At 40.8% G+C, this 19,934-nt stretch overlaps 3 protein-coding genes across 3 annotated transcripts; 1 reads left to right on the top strand and 2 right to left on the bottom strand.

Moving 5' to 3' along the window:
• Positions 1 to 1,083: 1,083 nt before the first annotated feature.
• LOC121517297 (olfactory receptor 2A14-like) lies at positions 1,084 to 2,034 on the top strand. Its single transcript, XM_041798986.1, has one exon. It carries the CDS (start codon positions 1,084 to 1,086, stop codon positions 2,032 to 2,034), a length of 951 nt encoding a protein of 316 aa, XP_041654920.1.
• A 9,343-nt stretch (positions 2,035 to 11,377) lies between these two features.
• LOC121527088 (olfactory receptor 11A1-like) lies at positions 11,378 to 12,304 on the bottom strand. Its single transcript, XM_041813787.1, has one exon. It carries the CDS (start codon positions 12,302 to 12,304, stop codon positions 11,378 to 11,380), a length of 927 nt encoding a protein of 308 aa, XP_041669721.1.
• Positions 12,305 to 17,137: 4,833 nt separating this feature from the next.
• LOC121526363 (olfactory receptor 11A1-like) lies at positions 17,138 to 18,061 on the bottom strand. The gene has a single exon (XM_041812930.1). It carries the CDS (start codon positions 18,059 to 18,061, stop codon positions 17,138 to 17,140), a length of 924 nt encoding a protein of 307 aa, XP_041668864.1.
• Positions 18,062 to 19,934: the final 1,873 nt, after the last annotated feature.

Below are 19,934 nucleotides of genomic sequence, written 5' to 3'. Positions count from 1 at the left end.
TACTATGAAACATTACTGTTGCAATGACTTTTATGTTGGGCCCTTTCTTGATCTATATTGAGCCAGAACTAGATCTCACAGAACCAGTCTGGATTATCTGGTGCTAATATGGTGTTAAAATGCACTAGAATACAGAAAATGGCATCTACTTCATTGAAAATGTTGTGGGGGAAGACCCCCAGACCCCCTAGGGATTTATTTATTTATTTCTGTGTGTTCTTCACAGTCCAACGTTGAATCTACACGGTTCTTGTGGATGCTGATCCTAACTACAAACTAACTAGAGTAGTCTGTCTAGTTAGTCTGTTTTAAGGCTATATAATGTGCCATTTGTATAACATATAAACATGTCTAAAGTGCCCTCCAAAACACGCAAAACTTAGTGCCCTCTTCAGTGGCGAGAACGCGCTGCATGTGCCCTTTTTTTTCTTTTCGCCCCTGCCCTTGAAAAGTCTGTGCATGCCACTGGTGTTCTCTGTGAGGTTAATTCCCCGTGGTTGGAGGTTGTTATTGCCATCCTACCCTCCTGTGTGTCTGGTATTTCCTCAGTTATAGAACTAGAACTACAGTCATGTGTCACTCTGTTTAAACCTGGAGCTTTAACTACACGTGTAAGACATCAGACCTGGGCTGTCTGTCCGTCTGCTCTCCACCAGTCTCTCTGGAATGGTTGTAGCTGCATTTTATTTTGTTATTTCCTGTCAATTGAATTTCCCTCAGAAATATTGATCTGTTCCTCCTGATGTCCTCCGTGGTCACATGACTGCGAGGGGTCAATAAAGCATCAGGTTGTGCTGTTGCCTCCCATTCTCTGCTGCAGCAGTCTGCAGCACAGCAGATCATTCATGTCCTCCTGTGCATGTAAGTCAAACCATGAATGTTTAGTGCAGGGGGGGTCAGAGGGAGATCTGGGCTTCATGTGAGGGTCTTGATCATTCTGAGGTGATGCAGTTCTTCACTCTGAGGCTGGTCAGAGATGAAATGATGTCTGTGATCGTCTGCAGAATGATGAACATGAGAGAAAATTCTTTCTGATGGCTTTAGAAATGATCCTGTTCTAATAGTCCATCCTCTACAATAAGAATGCAGCTCAACTCAACCTTGTATTACTTTATTCTGAACACTTACATCTATGTGGGAGGGTTGAGATACTTGTATTTCACTCTGACTGCCTTGTTGTACTTTGTGATTATTGTAGTCAACCTGTCTCTCATCTTTGTTATCTGCATGAACAGAAGCCTCCATGAGCCTATGTACATCTTCCTGTGCAGCCTGTTTGTTAATGAGCTCTACTGTAGCACGGGCTTTTTCCCTCACCTCCTGGTCCAGCTCCTCTCTGACATCCACATCATCTCAGCTCCCTCCTGCTACCTTCAGATTTTCTGTCTGTACACATACGCTCATGTGGAGTTCTGTAACTTAGCCGTCATGTCCTATGACCGCTACCTGGCCATCTGTTTCCCTCTGCAGTATAACACTCTAATGACGTTTAACAGGGCTGTTATATTCATAGCTGTTGTATGGATCTACTCTTTTGCTAAATTCATGATTACCTTCCTCCTGAGCGTTACTTTGCCTCTCTGTGGAAACGTCATTAATAGCTTATACTGTCACAATTATCTTGTAGTGAAGCTGGCGTGTTCTGACACTCAAGTCAACAACATTTATGGAGTTTTTGGGACTATTTTAACCATCTTAGTGCCTCTGCTTCCCATTCTGTTCTCTTACATCAAAATCCTGAAAGTCTGTTTTTCTGGCTCCAAGCAGACCAGACGGAAAGCTGTGAACACGTGCACCCCTCACCTCACCTCCCTCCTCAACTTCTCCTTCGGCTGCATGTTTGAAATCCTCCAGAGCAGGTTTAACATGGCGGGCGTGCCCAGCACTGTGCGCATCATTCTGTCTCTGTATTTCCTCCTCATACAGCCTCTCCTCAACCCTCTCATGTACGGACTGCAGCTGACAAAGTTACGGAACACGTGTAAAAATGTTCTCTGTTATATCTCTTTGCGTGGATATTCTAATCAGAAATAAAAGCCTGACTGCTGAGGCAGAGTGAGTGTGCGTCAGAGAGTGAACGCTCCCGAAGCAACGTTAAAACATTCAAAGCTTTTACTGTTTTTTATTCAGACTCAAACCCGTATCTTTTATTGACAATGAAATGAAAATGTGCTTCCTCATGCCTCAGCTGATCAAACAAAGTTGTCTGGAGAAAACACTGGTGCTCATGACAGCTGAGAGATTTATGTAGTCATAGAGTTACAAGGATAAATCTCTTAAAGAACAGAAATGCCACGATTTGAACAGAATGATGGTGTAGACCAGTGGTTCCCAACCTTTTTTCCTCAGGGCCCCCCTTACTCGTATCGAAGAAAGCTAAGCCCCTCTAGGACCCACTCAGAAAAAGCACACATCCTTTGGAATTGTTTTCATTGGCAAAATACCAACATAACATACCTATTTAGACTTTTTCTTGACTAAAGATCAATGTCCAAACTATCCATTCCTATTAGGGTGAAAAAATTTATTCATTCACAAATTTTTTTTTTTTCCTTTTAAATTCCTGACTTTTGAAACTCTGAAATGTTGCAAATATAAGACTTTATAAACTAAAAAATTTGGATTTTTTTTTCCAAACAGAGTTTCAACCTTTTTGATTAGGAATCTACAGATTGTCCTTATATTTTAATCTTTTTCGTTGGCTCCTGTGCTCTATTGTACATTAGGTTTGTAATCATGATATATTTTTTCAGTCGAACATCTAATTTTGACTGCGACCCCCTGAAATCTGAGGTGCCCCCCCTAGGGGTCCCCGGACACCAGGTTGGGAACCACTGTTGTAGACCTTTAAAACAGCGACTGACCTGGTGTCAGACTTTTCCCTCACTGACCCCTACGCTCCTTAGATGCATGAGATGGTTTTGATCAGTGATGCTGGGATGCTTCTGCACATTCACGCTAATTCTCAGTGGATTTACAGCAGCGATGATCAACATGTGGCTCATATTTGGAAAAATATTCCCTTATAAACCTAAAAAAGGACATTTAGACCTCAGAAATGCCCCATTCTAAGTCCCATCAGTCTGTTTCCCACATTTATACGGAGGGCTTTCACCCTTAGGGTTGTTCTAATATTACTCACACTTAAAATATGCACATTTCATGGCGTGCCGGTAGTCGAGTGGTTAAGGTGCACGCCATATACACAGGCGACCCAGGTTCGCCCTGCTCTCTTCCCTGTTTCCAACTCTATCCACTGTCCTATCAAAAAAGCCAAAAATAAATCTTAAAAAAAAAATGCATGTTTCATACAATAAATGTTAAACAAGAATATCTTATTCTACTTTTATTCAGCTGTTTTTCCACCTACAACCGACCTAATTATTGATATCAAACATTCATATTTTAAGATTTTAACCCTTGAATTCCAGGTTTTTTGCCATGACGCCACCATGATTTTACATGGAAAAAACAGAAAAATAAATAATTTTCCATTCACTCCATGCAAAGTCATTTTTTAATGTTGAATTATTACAGCCTGGGATATGTCAGTGATTAGCAGCAACATTGATTTTTATGCATTATTATTATTTTTTGCATGTTAAGCATGTTTTGCTCCAAATATGGTGAAAATGGCACCATCTGGTGGAGAGTAATAAAAACGATCAGTTCCAGGGTTCTAAAGCCCAGACTGACACCCTGTATGTATGAAGCTTTAATAAAAGTGAGGAAAAATGCCAGTGTGAATGGGTTTTAATGGGGCATTTTTGGCTCTTAACAGTGTGAGTGTAACTTTTGCTTGTAAACAGTCTATTTCAGAATTACTGTCTGAGCTGAGCTGGAAATAACAAGATCAGATGAAAACACACAATCTTACCACAGTTCATGCTGTTTACATGAACACAGCCAGAATGATGAACACATGAAGAATGAAAAGAGTAAAATGTGAGGAACAGCCCCTAAGGGTTAAATGCCAAATTTGTCAGCTTTTTATATTTTTTGTCCTTATATTTCCGTGTATACAAATCCAAAATCAGGCTTGATTTTGGAGTGCTCTAAATCAATAATGCTGAGGTCAAATTGTCTGAAAATCAGTGCAGAGGTACCTGGGAATATACCTTACAATATTCTGTTGGACTTTATAGATCATAGACATGCAGTTAAGGGCCACAGGCCAGACTGAACCTGGGCCACCTGCATACAGGGGTAGCGCCTTAAACCACTCGACCATCTGCGCGCCCTGACTCCTGGGAAGGTTCACCACAGGTTCAAGTTTTCCCTATTTGTGGGTAATAGCTCTCACTGTCCCAAAGTCTTTGGAACCCTTTCCATACTGATACATGTCAGTGACTTTTTAGATTTCTTTAGAAGGCGCCATGATGTGTTGGAGATCTTTTAGCCTTCTTCACTTTGTCAGAATTGTTCTATTTAAGGGGATTCAGCAGGTCTGGGTGTAGCTAGTCAACTGGACTCAGATTTCCAAAATACGTGGTTAATTTAGGCTTTAGCAAGGGGGGTTAGGTTTAGGGGGCAATGACTTTTCACATGGGGCCAGATGGTTTTGGATGGCTTTTTTTCCTTAATAAATGAACCAGGGCTGTCAAAATTGCTGCGTTAATGCGGATTAATCCATCATCATGATTAATCTGATTAAAAAATGTAACTCAATTCGCCCATCTACAGCACAGAATGACTCAAAATCCCTGAAACGTCTCTGGCAACGCATTTCAGGCAGTTTGTCCAAGTAGGGTACTGTTGAGTATGTGCGGCGGCATGCTCGACGGTAACCAAATGGGCCGTTGATCTGGTAGTGACCAACTAACTCTATATGAAAGACGCTAAACAGCCCGTTGGCCCTCTCGATGGGAAATTTGAGTACAAAATAAAACAAGACGGAACAGTCAACCGCCATAAAGTATTATGCACATTCTGCAGGAAGGAGTTTTCTTTTCACCGAAGCACTTCCAGCTTAAAATACCACATTACCAGGAAGCATGTGTTCGTCTGAGATTCTGCTGGCAGTTTGGCTAACGCGTCGCCAAGCTTGCAACAAACCACCCTCACAAAACGCCAAATTTAAAAGGCAGACTATGAATAGAAGTGAATATTTTTCATCAAATTGATCAGTATTGTTTCGATATTTGACATTAGCAGCTGCTTGCTGGGTGCCAAACATGTCTGGCCCGGCTACATTTCTTGATTTAAAAATTTGGCCCAGTTGAATTTGTAATTGAATAGCCCTGGCATATATATTCCCTTCTTTTTTGAGTCTACTTGCTGATGCGAAATGAAACACGATAAATATAGATTAAAAATGAATGATATTTAATCATGATTAATCGAATTTAATCCACAGCAACCCTGTGATTAATCTGATTAAAATTTTTAATCATTTGACAGCATTAAAATGAACTCTAAAAATCTAAAGAAGGCCCTGGTTCTGCAGCAGACGCTGGAATATCCTGACATTAGACTGTCACATTACACATGCTGTGTCAACCTTCATCACCACAACACTACATGATTCTGTAGTGAAATCACTGCATGGGCTCAAGAACATTCCAGAAATCATTGTCTGTCAACACAGTTGGCCGTGCCATCCACACATGACTCTGAGAAAATCCCCATCAAGGTGAAAGTTTGATATGTAAAAGAAGTCTGCCTCATTTCAGTGCAGCAGTTCTATCTTAAAGCATGAATTTCATCCAGTAGAAAAGTTCAACAGAGACAGCTGAGCACCTGCAGATTTAAACACTAAAAATGCACATTAAGGTCCAACACCCCTGGGCTCATGCTGTTCATTACCTACACATGTCTCCTCTTCCTCCATGGTCAGCGATGGAAATTCACAAATTTGCAAGTTGAAATCGACGCGCTCCAAGTTGAAATTGTCGAGAAATCGCAATGTCGGAAATGCACGATGTTCAGTGCAAGGCAGTGAGTCGGAAATGAAATCACACTCACTCATGCACATGCTTGTGCGACTTACCTCTGATCTGCTGAGGCCGGAGTCGAACCCACGTGTCCCGGTCTCCAGGCAGAGTCCTTCACCTCTGGACTGTCTTCAGCGCTGAGAATCAGGAAGAACCAGAGAGAAGGGAAAGATCAGACTGAAGCGGCAGAAACTTCAACACTTTAGTGCAAAGAGGAAAAAGTGTTTTTTAGTTCAAACATGCTTGTGTTTGAGTGTTTGAAACTAACATGTTCATGCTGATGCACTTCTGAATTTAACATGTTGAGTGACTCCGTCTGTTACTGTCTTTCATCAGAATCCATTTGGCTCAGTAGGGAGAGATCTGGTTCTGCAGTCTGAAGGTTGTGAGTTCAAATCTCTCTTCATCATCACATATTTCCCCTGCAGGCGTCTCCAGCTGACAATAATGTCTGCTTTATCAAATGTGCACTAAACTCCTGAAAGTGTCCTGAAGTTTTTGTGATCTGAACCCTGACTTGAACCATTTCCACCACATCTTTACCCAGAAATCCAGCCTTCTAGAGCAGTGGTTCTCAACCTTGGGGTCGGGACCTTTGGGGGTCGTGAGACACTGAGAGGAGGAAAGTTATTTTCATTTAAAGAAGGCTATTCACTACATAAATGAATAAATAAAGATTTTTGTTTCTATGATAAGAGTGGTTATTATTCAGGTCAAATATTAAATATGGTTTTCACTGCTTAACTACACAATGGACCATGGTTTTGCTGACCTCCATGGGCCCCCAGTTTGCCTGGGTCCCAGAGACCTCCCCCTTTATCCCCCCTTATGGACGGCCTTGTCTGCACTATTGTAGAATATGCATGGCTGTGTTCAGCCACCTCCAGATTATGACAACCTCTTCACAAAGATCACACAGGCACAGAGACAACAGTAAGAGACGAAGACGTGTGTGTGTGTGGATAATAATAGTGAAGAGAGAGAAAGTTAGTAGATAAAGTCAGTGGAGGACAATCAATCATCATTAACCCTTGCTCCCTTGTCATTTTAAGCATGGTTAATGCCAGTATGTCCAGAAATCAGGCATGCAGATAAATGTTAATAAAATAATCATTTTTCTACATTTTTTTTACAGTCACCGCTTCAAATCTCTTCAACAACTTCAACCCTAACCACAAAAAAAAAAAAAAAAAAAAAAAATCAATGTTACACCCTTTTTATGCCAGTTATTGTACACTATGCCTATGACTTGGATTCAGTGAGATGGCGTCCATGCTAAACAGATGACTCTATCGGAAAAACACGCCATGCTTTTCTTGAGCCTCCTCTACCACCATGTGAGTGAATGCATTTGTTCATGTTAGGTTTATTTCATGTACAGGCATAAAAAATCAGAGGAAATATGTAGGATATGAATTATGAACACGCGAATTTCCACCTCTAACCAAAATTTGACCGTGATTACGCTCCTCACGCGAATACCGTAAAACACCAAATAATCGCCAGGTCCCAATTAACTGCCGGGTGTGGCAGTACATTTTGACAAATAAATGCCGGGTGTAATTTATTTACAGCTGTGATATGTGACTGAGATGAGATGAGAACCGTATAGAATCAACTCACAATTCCCCCTCCCTTCCTGTTCTTCTCCCTGTTTGAGCTCCGTAGCTCCACCCCTCTCTTTACGTGCCTCCTCGCAGATGAGAACATCTGCAGAATTTAATATTCATGGTGGCAAAGCGCTCGTGGAGTGATTCTGCTCTGCTTTTCCACTGAAAGCAATGGCTGAATCACAGGCAAGAAAACACTTCATCTCATCATGAACAAATTCTACACAGGACCAAACACCGCCGTATTTCCGCCATTGAATCAACTTCTCACTGAGCTGAGATACGGAAGCTAGCCTCCTCATTGGCTGGGGCACCCCCGTCCCTTGCTTGTTTTCTCAAGTGAGTTAGCAGCGCCATGCCTCGGTGCAGCAGAAAAAATTAAAGTACAACATTAACTTTAAACTGTCTGTTGTCAACTTTGTGTTTGTTAAGTTCCTTACCAGTATTTAAAGTTTTTAGAGAGTGTTGAGTTGACAGAAGAAGACAAAAGTAGAACTATGGTACTGTAATCTTGTCTTAAAAATGTAAAAAAGATATTCATACTGGTGTAAATAAATAGTTTGGTTAAATTTACCATATTTTTCCAATTTTTGCTCAGCAAGATTTTTTTGAGAAAGGAATTAAATGCCTGTTCCAAATAGCCACCTGGTCCCAAATAAACGCCTGGTCTGCTCAGTGATTGAGACAAATAAACGCCCGGGCTATTATTTGGTATTTTACAGTATATGAATTTACTGCATATTTGAGATATGATATATTCTTACCTATTGATCGAAAGGACCTGTGCATCCTCATGCATGTCCATCCACTTGCTATAAAGTGAGGGCAAAGTTAAAATTGGTCAAAGTTCCCCTTTTCTTAGTCCCAGACTGCAGAACTCAGAAGTAGCATTTTCGACTGTAAACACTCCACGTAAACATAGACGCAAATTCCCATCTGAGCACACACGTAGGAGCACACAAACTTTTCCTTACACATGTAGCCCACTCTCAGACATCCATATCTAGTGGCACGAATCGTTTCATTCAATTCTGATGATGTTTAGTGGGTGAAATAGTGCTCTGAACAGTCTGAGTCCATGGAAGAAGCCCTGTATATATGTTGCTGAAGGGGTTAAAATGGCACTATCTGCTGACTATCTGCTACTAGTGAAATTTAGAGCCCTGGTGATCGAGTGACTGCATTGAAAAGGTTACTATATGTTATTTTGGTGCCACAGACACACAGTCTGAAAAACGTGTTTTTAATGGAAGTCTATTGTCCAGATTTTGGACAAACAAGGATGGATGGAGCTATTTGGAGTCAATCGAGTTCTATCCACCTCATTCCTGGGGCCGCTACTGTAAATCTGAATATGGCCGAAACTTCCGGTGCTAAGGCGGAAGTACATAATTACATGTAATTTAATACAGCAGCTAACGATAGATGCTAACTAAGAACGACAGTTGTTTGATAGAAATTCACCGCAAATTTGTAAATACTGATATATTTTAGAAATCAAATGTTCACATTTTTTGTTCTGTAAGTTGTAAGTAAGTAAATAAGGTGGATACTACATTATTCCTGGGGGTCTACTACTATAACTGTGGTTGGTACTTCCCGTCCAGTAGCAATAATAGCAAAACGTGATTCTTCCAAGGGATTACTAAAGTGATTTAGCGTCAACAGTGCTTGTTCTGATATAAGTATTTTCTGCAATAAATGCTGCTTTATTTTTGTTAACTCAATAAAGTTAAATGAGCTGAATCTTTAACTAATATTTTCTGTAATGCTCAGTAGCTGTTGCTTCAGTTGTGGTACTAATTATGTGACAAAGTTAAATACATGTCTTTAACAACAGTGTTTTAAACATGCTGGTCACTGTTTAAATGCATTTGGGATGTAATTCTTTCAATATTAATTCATCATTAATTCAAAACTTGACATTTACCAAACTGAAGAGCTGACAACTTCAGTCATGGATAATTTTATTTAATATAATTCCCACATTTTAAGAGGGATTAGTTGGTGGAATAAGGATTTCAGCAACCCCACAAACTAGAAATGTTATCTGAAGGTGGTGTCCAAACTCATTTAACAAAACATGATCGTTTATTACTATACTGATGAAGCTAATAAAGTTAGCTAAATATGCTTGTCTAGATTATCTGAGGAAATGTTGTCACTTTGTACTCTTTAGTAGAGGGCAAAGAAATAATAATATTGTGCTGATTGAGGTGAAGCAGTCGAAAGTTACATATTTTAATGTCCAAATTGCTCTAAAAATCAGGTAACACAGCTTGTATTCAATGCAAAGTCCCATCTAGATAGAAGGGACCAGAAGTTGCACCCATATTTCACGCAAAGCATCATGGGGATTAGGAATAAGGTGGATTTAATATGAAGAAAAATAATAACTGTGGCCAAATTTAACGCCTCAATCTATAAAAATGTGACTATCAACTCAAAATATGACGATAAAAATGTTGAATGCCCTCAAAATGGACATACTAGGATCCGAGAGTTAAGAACATTTGCCAAGGTTCATCATCCTACATATCATAAATATGTTAAATGTTACAATAAACGGTCTCTTGAACAGTATTTTTGGTTATTTATTTGTTAAATCTTTCAGATGTCAGACTCATTTGTATGTGGGGAGGCCTTTTAGACAGCAGGGGTAAACTTTACTCTTAATACTGGTCTGATACAGTCCTAAAGTTACTCCTGATGTGGCAGGAAGGCAAAAAAGTTAATTTCCAACCCTGTCATTCATTCATGCATAAATAATGATAGATAGATAGATGATAGATAGATAGATAGAAAGATAGATAGATAGATAGAAACCAAGGGGGAACACTGTCTTCGTTTCTGCCATGAATCAAACCATCGCTCAACATCATTGACACTGAATTTTACTGTGGCGCCCTCTGTTGGCACTGAGATGCAATCACATTCCACAGTCAACACAAAACACAGGGATATGACATTTTGGGATTTTATTGAAAATCTGTAGATATTTATGGCACAATTTTTGAACCAGTACACCTAAGAAGTCTACATACATATATTTATCTAAATATATATAACTAAGACCATAAACCCATTCTGTCCGTCTGTAATTCAGCAGTCTCTCAGCCTTTCTCTGTTAGATTTTTGGCCTTTCTGGTCTTAAAGTGACTTCACTGAAACTCCCAGTTAACCCCTGAATGATTATTGTATAATATTTGATACACACTTTTATGGGAACTTTATCTAATCAAAAATATTTTTAATACAGGCAGATAAATTATAAAAAAAGTCCTACAGTGAATTATCAGTTGCCAAAAACACTTTAATGTATTAAATCTGATACACAGAAATATATATATATATATATATATATATATATATATATATAGATAGATAGATAGATAGATAGATAGATAGATAGATAGATAAATAGATGTGTGTGGGGGGGGGGTGTAATTTTATGGCATTTTTTCTTTTTCTGGATTTCAGTAGGAAGCTAAATAAAAATTTCAGTTACAAAAATCACAAATTTCCTGGCTATTATTTGAGTTAACAGGCTTTAAGAGGTTAAGGTTAAGAATCAGGAGGGAGACACTCTCTACTAACTCTGCTTTAGGATTTGTCTTTGACATTTCTTGTCTTCTGCCAGTGGTACACTTCCTGTCTCTTAATTCTTTCACATTTTATAAATCATTTAAATACCTTAAAAATCACAAACATGGGGATTCAGACTTTTTTGGAGGTTTATTTTCACAGGGTTAGAGACATGAAATTCACCATGATGCTGTCTGAGCGGATGTAAACAACAGCTGAGGAAACAGCCCTGGTTCCACACAGCAGCACCTAGATTCTCCCACTGAGGAGGCTTTTACAGATCATGGATATCTTCGTCAGCTTCAGCCCGTACAGCAGAGGGTTGTAGAGCGGCTGGCATATGAGGAAATACAGAGAGAGAAAACTGCGCAGCATGATGGGAGCGCTGCTGATATCCAGCCTGCTCTGAGCGATCTCTAGGAAACAGCCGCAGGAGAAGTTGAGCAGCGAGGCCAGGTGAGGCGTGCAGGTGCTCACAGCCTTCTGCCTGGTCTGTTTGGATCCAGAAAAGCAGACTTTCAGGATCTTAATGTAGGTGTACAGGATCAGTATGGTCAGCCCAAACAGCACAACAAAGGTGTAAATGAGCCCATAAATGTTGTTGACCGTGGTGTCGTAGCACGCCAGTTTGACCACAGAGTAGTTATTACAGTAGAGCGTGTCGATGACGTTCCCACACAGCTGCAGGGAAGCATTCAGGGAAATCATGACGACAATCACAAGGACAGGAATGATCCAGATCAGAGTGATCAGGACGGCCACCTTAACAGAGGTCATGCGTGAGTTATACTGCAGAGGGAAACAGATGGCCAGGTAGCGGTCATAGGACATGACGGCCAGGTTGTAAAACTGCACGTTCACGTAGGTGTACAAGCAGAAGATCTGCAGGTAGCAGAAAGAGGCAGAGATGGTGTGGATGTCAGAGAGGATCTGCTGCAGAAGAGAAGGGAACAAGCCGGTGCTGCCGTACAGCTCGTTAATGAGCAGGCTGCACAGAAAGATGTACATGGGCTCCCGGAGGCTCCGGTTCATACAGATCACCACCACCAGCAACACGTTAGCACAAATGATCAGCATGTACAGGCACAACAGGACGGAGAAGAGCAAGTACTTCAACGGGCCAATGTCAAAGTAGCCACCAAAGGTGAAATATGAAAGCTGGGAAGAGTTTGGCATTGTCCTCTGCAGAGGTGAAATCACAGCTTAGAGGAACAGAGGAGGGACTGTTTGAACAGTGTAGACCCATCAACAGTCTGACTCTGGATCAGTCAGAGAACCCTCACACCTGCTCTCAGACCCAGACCCCTCCTGACAGGGAGCATCACCGCCTCTGCCGCTTTTAAACCTGAAAGGTGAGACGATGATGTCATGACCTGAGGATACACCTGACGTTTGAAGGAAAAAATAAAATTATTTAAAAAACACCGGGGTTAATACAGATCAATGAAAAAATGTTTTTTGTTGCATTTCTGTCACACTAAAAAAGTTTCAGATCATCAAACAAATGTTAATATCAGACAAAGATAACCTGAGTAAAAACTAAAGTCATTGTTTAAATGATGATTCCATTTATTTAAGGTAAATCCATCCAAACCTGCCTGGTCCTGTGTGGAACAGTCATAATACCCGGCTGTTCCATCTTTGGTGTTTGTGATAACTGTCAGTGAGTCTTTCTCATCATTGTGGAGGAATGCTGTCCCATTCTTCTCAGCAGAATAGTTGTCATTCAGCCACATTGGAGGGTTTTTCCCATAAACGGCCTGTTAGAGGTCATGCCACAGCATCTTAGTCAGATCTAAGTCCAGACTTTGATTAGACCACTCCAGAACCTTCATGTAGTCTTTAGTCCATTCAGAGGTAGACTAGAGGTCATGAACTGATGGCAGGACATTCTCCACACACCTTCCAAAAAGTTCCTCTTCTGTCTGGTCAGTCCTCAGAATATTTCCCCAGAAGTCTTGGGGATCATCAGGATGTTTTTAGTCAAATGTAAGATTAGCCTTCGTGTTCTTTTTGCTCAGCAGTGGTTTTGGCCTTGAAACTCTCCCATGATGCCATTGTTGCCCAGTCTCTTTCTGATGGTTGAGCCATGACCTCTGACCTTAACTGAGTCAGTGAGACCTGCAGGTCTTTAGATGTTGTTCTGGGTTCTTCTGAGACCTCCTGGATGAGTCGTCTATGTTCTCTTGGAGTCATGTTGGTAGGCAGGCACTCCTGGGAAGTTTCATCACCGTTCACAGTTTTCTCGATTTATGGGTGATGGCTCTCAGTGTGGTTGGCTGGAGTCCCAAAGCCTTAGAAATGTCTGTAACCCTTTCAGACTGATAGATGTCAGTGACTTTGTTTCTCATCTGGTCTTGAATTTCTCTAGATGGTACCATGATGTGTTGGAGATCTTGTAGCCTACTTCACTTTGTCAGACAGGTTCTAATTATGGGGATCCTGAATCCAGCAGGTCTGGCAGTAATCAGGTCTGGGTGTGGATAGTCAAACTGAGCTCAGCTTTATAAAAATGTGGTTAATCAGAGTTAATTCATGATTTAAAAGGGGGGCAGTGACTTTTTCACATAAGGGCAGGACGGTTTGGATGGATTTACCCTTAATAAATCAAACCATCATTTAAAAACTGACTTTAGTTTTTACTCAGGTTATCTTTGTCCGATGTTTGCTTCAGCATCGTTTTTCTGCATTTAACAGCAATAAAACACATAAAACAGAAACTCTGTGATACATCTTCAAGTCTGAGCTGAAACAGACACATTTCTATTTCTGAAGACACTGAGCTGATATTAAACCTGAGTAATTGTTCCCCTGTCATAACAGCCTGTTAGACTCCCATTACTCATGACCAGACTATAGAAATGACTGAGACTGACATTCTTTTATGTGTCTTTGTTTAGATCAGAGCTTTTCCTTACACACGTCGTCAGCTGTACAATGTACATCTTTATTTAACTTATAAACACCAACAACAATAAGCTTCATGTTAGCACCGTTAGCTCTAAATTAGCCAGTTAGCATATGAGCTGCTAGCATAAGTTAGCAGTTTACAAAAGCCAAATACCATCCTCCACTGAAAAAAACAACAAATAACTAACCAGAGCTCCGTTAACCAAACAACACCCTAAAACTCCCCATAAAAAATGAAAAAACGAGTCCTCTGTCAGTTGTCCCGTATTAATCCAGGTACTGATGATCTCAACTGTAACCTCCATTAAAACAGTAAGTCCAACCATCGTGGTTTATTTGGAGTAGTTCTGAAGAAAGACTAAGGCATCTAGTGGATAGTTCAGTCCCCCTTTATACCATCACACTGTGATTGGCAAACCTTTGGTAAACAAACAAAAAAAAACAAACAAGTTTTTGTATAGAAATAAAACGAGTTTTCCTCCTAGGTGAAGGAAAAGTTTAGTTGAGGCCATTTTCCTGTCTGTACTTGATAATGGTGATATGGTCCATGGACACGCTGCTGCATCCACACCCAGATCTCTGGACTCTGTTTACCACTCTGCTATATCTTACTACTACAGTATAGTTGGAGAGCTGTCTGTCTGTCTGTCTGTCTGAATGAATGTCTCGATTTGCAAACCTTCCTGTTGCTCCTATTGTCATTCTTTCTTTTCAGAGGACTTCTTGGGTATACTGGTTACAGTTTAGCTGCTTTTCTCTTAGCCTCCTTTTCTTCTTTTACAACAACTTAGCCTAGCTAAGCCTTGGCTTCTCTGTCTGCTTCTGCCTCTCCTCTGTGTGCCAGATGTTCAGATTTTCTCCGTCCTCCATGGTACATGTAATAAATGTAGTTCTCTAGCTAGCCAAGCCCCCTGTTGCTGGTGACAGCCAACCAAGTGTAGCTACCGCAGACTTGGACTTGCACATGTGCCAAGGGTTTGCTGAACAAGATGAGTGTTCGAGCTGAACACTGTTCGGAACAGTCAGAGTCAGTGGAGGAGAACAGGGTGGTAGCGACAGGTGAGGTTTAGCTGATGGTAATGGCTGCCTCCGTGCAGTGATTACCTCTGATGTAGCTTTAGCATACTGCTAGCTTTACTAGAACTGGAGCACATTTCTGTACGAAGTAAAGAATAAAACCACACCAAAAGCTTTTCATGATGTTGAAGATGTTTTCACTCTTATGACGGCATGACTTTGTGATAATTACAGAGGGAAAGGGTTAGCTGTTGAGTGAGTGGTTGTGATTAGGACTGATTAGCTTGGACGTAGCCAGAGTGACAGTTCAGTCAGAACTGGACAGCATTTCTTCATTAAAAGAAGAGAAAAGAGCAACACTGAAAGCTTTTCATGACAGAAAAGATGTCTTCACTCTTCTCCCAGTCTACTTTAGCGCAGGTTTGCGACCATTACTGGTGGGGTTTGCCGGTCCATCCAACGGCTGCTGCTGCAGTAGCTGTTAGCTCGGATGTAGCTGTAGGAGAGCAGCAGTTTCATGGAAACTGAACCACATTTCTTTTTACATCAAGACCACAGAGCCACACCAGCTGGTTAGATTAATTAGCAGGGATCCCTGTAACACTCATCACTGTGATCTATATAAAACGGTTGATGTTTTCTGGCACACAGATGTGAAAGCTTTATGTTTTTATAAATCCCTGATGGACTGCACCTTCTTATACAACGTTTATGTTGAACTGGACATTACCAGACTCACTCTGACTGTTTCATGCTGCAGGTCCTGAGGGTTTAGTCCGAATTAGGAAAATCTGCGTTTGGCTTTAATGCTCCTAAAATGTGGAACAATTTACAACAAAGTCTCAAGACTGTCTTTTTACATTGTCTTGGATAATTTAAAGGTAGAAATCATTTCACTGCAGTGTGTGCCGTGTGCAGTTAATAAATATTATTGCTCAGTGAATTAGGACACTCTGATGTACAAAACACAAATAAATATAAAACTCTAGTTTGTTTAATATTTCTTCATTTAAACACCATACTTGTACTCATTTATATCAACCAAATGCACAAGTAAATGGTTGTATGTCAAATGTTAATTTATAGATAATAATAATAACAATAACAATAATAGTTATAATAATATAAATAATACATTTTGAAAATTTAAAAATCTAAAAACTACAAAAACTAAAGAAATGCTGTGATTAATCATGATTAATCACAGCATAGTAATGTGATTAACTAAATTAATTTTTTTAATCAGTTGACAGCACTAATTTAAACGTGTATTTGGATGTGTATTACATGTCTTTGCTAATGCGCCACCTACTGTAAGAAAGCTGCTCTGACATATGATGTCCAGTTTTTTCTACAGACTACTGAGATTACAACAGCCAGACGTGTGCTGGCGTGTGAGGGTCCTTCAGTGCTCTATGGGGTGTGAGGGTCCTTCAGTGCTCTATGGGGTGTGAGGGCCCTTCAGTGCTCTATGGGGTGTGAGGGTCCTTCAGCGCTGCATGCAGCCTTAGATTTATTTAATTTAGATTTGATTGTGTGTGTCTGTATCTCAGCATGGTTGTAAATGAGGGAAACCTCAGTGATTTTTGAAACTAGGATGAAGGTTGAATAAAAGATGTTCCTTTGTTTCCTCCATAATTAAAATAATGAAGACCTGATTATTGAAGATGATGGATATGTTGATGGATCAGTTTACTGAAATGTGGCCGATGTTTTTGGTCAGAACAGTTTGTAGTTTGTCTGCAATTTCCGGGGTGTGTTTTATGAGAACATAGAGGAACTGAACCATCTGTGGTCATATTTTCAACCCAAACAGAGAGACAGCGCTGTCTAAAACTGCACAAAAACCTCAGCAACTTTAGGAAAAGAGTGTTTTTTTCTATGACAGTTAAACATTAGCCAACATCCCGTTTGATTCTAAACTGATAGGTTTTAAAAACTCAGCAGATGGCCCGGCCCTAGCTGTAGTGGATAAGGCGATCACACAAACACAGACCCAATCTGAGACGTTTTTGTCCCTTTTATTCAGATTAATGTCAGGATAGAATCACTCATAAAGGCTGTTTTAACCCAAAGCTGGTGTCACATTTGACCTAAGAGGCGGCTTTTACACAGGAGGCGTATTTTGGTTAAATTCAGCCCGTACAGGAGAGGGTTGAAGAGCGGCTGACATGTGAGCCAGTACAGAGATAAGAGCACCCGCAGCATGAGGGGAACATGCTTCATGTCAAACCTGCTCTGAACGATCTCAAAGAAACAGCCGCAGGAGAAGTTGAGCAGCGAGGCCAGGTGAGGCATGCAGGTGCTCAGCGCCTTCTGCCTGGTCTGTTTGGATCCAGAGAAGCAGACCTTAAGGATCCTGATGTAGGTGTAGAAGATTAGAAGAACAACAGTGATGGTTGCAGCAGTGTAAGCAAAGCCGTAGATGTTGTTCAGGGATGTGTCGGAGCACGCCAGTTTGACAATGGAGTAGTTATCACAGTAGACTTTGTTGATGATGTTCCCGCACAGCTGCAGGGAAGCGCTCAGATATATCAGAACACTGATGGCCACAAACGGGTACAACCAGGTCACAGCGATCAGGACGGCCACTCTGTTCCACGTCATGACGGCGTTATATCGCAGAGGGAAGCAGATGGCCAGGTATCGGTCATATGACATGACGGCTAAGTTACAGAACTCCACATTGGCGTACGTGTAGATGCAGAAGATCTGCAGGAAGCAGAAAGGAAGAGAGACGGTGTGGACGTCAGAGAGAGTTTGCACCAGGAGGAGAGGGAACAAACCCGTACTACCGTAGAGCTCATTCACAAACAGGCTGCACAGGAAGACGTACATGGGCTCATGGAGGCTCCGGCTCACACAGATCACCACCACAAGCAACAGGTTGGCCAGAACAATTGACATGTACAAAGACAGAACCACCAGGAACCATAAGTACTCCAAAGTGCCAACGTCAACATAGGCGGCGAGAGTGAAACAAGAAACCTTAGTGGAGTTAAACATCAGCCCTCTTTAGTCTCACAGAACAGAGAAAAAGCGCAGTGATGCTCTGGCTTTAGCAACCTGTATGTAGATCCAAAGCCTGGAGGAAGGTTAAGAAGCACAAAAAAGCAATCATTTTCTCCAACAAGGCATTCTCTCAGTGACGTAAAAACAACAGTGTGTTAAAAACATGCTGGTAAATACAGCTAAAGCAGCAGTAATGTTTTAAAAGATCAGTACATAAAGAACAAACTCAGGGATAAATATCCCCCTCCAAAGAGACTACACCATCAGGACTGAAAACAGACCACCTCATGGATGAGTGTGCACCTGTAAAACAGAAATGTTCACAGCCTGAAGAGCAGAAACACATTCATGTACAGGAGCTCTCACACCTGACTCCACATATATATCTCTGAATATCTCTCACATGCATCATCCTACTGTAGAGCTGCAGTAAACACGGCTCCTAGCAGCGTCAGCACGCCTCCACTGAGCTCAGGACGGCTCCACTTAAATATCTTTAATCCTGAACGCCTCAGTCCTCTGGGCCCCTAAGATGAGCTGAGCTAATGCTTTAGTTCTCAACTTCCTCTGTGAACATGTCAGCCTCTATTCATACAACCCACATCCCAAAAAAGCTGGGACGCTGTGCCAATGGTTGTCAATTCTCACAAACCCTTAACTGACTCACAACAGAACAAAAACAGCATATCACATGTTAAACTGAGACATTTGAACATTTTATGAGAAATACAAGCTTATTTTGAATTAGATGGCAGCAAGATGCCTGAAGGCTGGAAAAGTAAGTGGTACTAATGAAAGACAGCTGGAGGAGCATTTTGACAAAAATCAGGTTAATTATGAACAGCTCAGCCACATGACTGGGTATAAAAGGAGCATTTTAGAGAGGCAGAGTCTCTCAGAAGTAAAGATGGGTAGAGGTTCACCAATCTGTGAACGATTTCAGAAAAATGTTCCTCAGCATGGGCATGGGCCTGGAGGAGGCCAGAGCAGGACAGGACCAAGGTCTCTGTGGTCTAAGCTCCTATAGCTGACCTGATGAAGTCAGGGATGTTAATGGGCTGAAGTTTCCACATGAACAGTAAAAACATAAAAGATGTGATCATGTCCAAGAGGCAGATTAATGTTTATCCTAAACAGGACGTGCAGTGATTCGTGAGATAATCGATATTTAAGACTGTAGGACAGGGGTACATCTGCACAAGGGCCAGATTTATTCTCCACAGAGACCCTGTGGGCGGGACTTTCAAATACACAAAAATCAAAGAAATATTTTGGTCTGAAATATTATGGTAGTAGTATTTGTATTTTCTTTCAAACTGCAGGACAGTTTTAGTTATTACCAGTGAGATCTATCCCTATCTATCCCCCATTTTTGACGCTTTAAACCCCTGTTTTCCTCTTTTACCTATTTCTGCAAGATTTTAACCCCTCTTAAACCGGATTGTTGCCACTTTTTAGTCCCTTTTCATCATATTTTTTTTCAACATTTAAATAAATGTTTGCCACTTTTCACCCATTGTGCCACTCTTTAACTCCTTTCCACTACTTTGCCAGGCTATTTGTGCTGTATTTTGCCACTGTTAAACAATTTTTTGATGCTTTTTGTCATTTTAACCCATTTTTTCCTTTCTTAACCCCTTTGAACCACTTTTCCAGCATGTTTTATCCTCTTGGTTTCACTTTTCTTCTATTTTTGACACTTTTTAACCCCTTTTTATCACTTTTTTGCACTATTTTTGACACTTTTGCCCCTTTTTTCCTCTTGTCACCACTTTTTCACCAATTTTTGTCCCTTTGTGCCACTCCACAACCCATTTTGCCATTTATCACCCATTATTTTTGTAACACTTTTGCCATCCTTACCCCT

Source organism: Cheilinus undulatus, linkage group 2, assembly GCF_018320785.1.
Source record: "Cheilinus undulatus linkage group 2, ASM1832078v1, whole genome shotgun sequence".
In the NCBI taxonomy this organism is placed as follows: domain Eukaryota; kingdom Metazoa; phylum Chordata; class Actinopteri; order Labriformes; family Labridae; genus Cheilinus; species Cheilinus undulatus.
The sequence above is the reverse complement of the archived record's forward strand: the minus strand, read 5'-3'. Positions and strand labels throughout refer to the sequence as shown.

Coding starts and splice junctions, on each gene's coding strand:
- LOC121517297 (XM_041798986.1), top strand. CDS start 1,084: ATGCAGCTCAACTCAACCTTGTATTACTTTATTCTGAACACTTACATC.
- LOC121527088 (XM_041813787.1), bottom strand. CDS start 12,304: ATGCCAAACTCTTCCCAGCTTTCATATTTCACCTTTGGTGGCTACTTT.
- LOC121526363 (XM_041812930.1), bottom strand. CDS start 18,061: ATGTTTAACTCCACTAAGGTTTCTTGTTTCACTCTCGCCGCCTATGTT.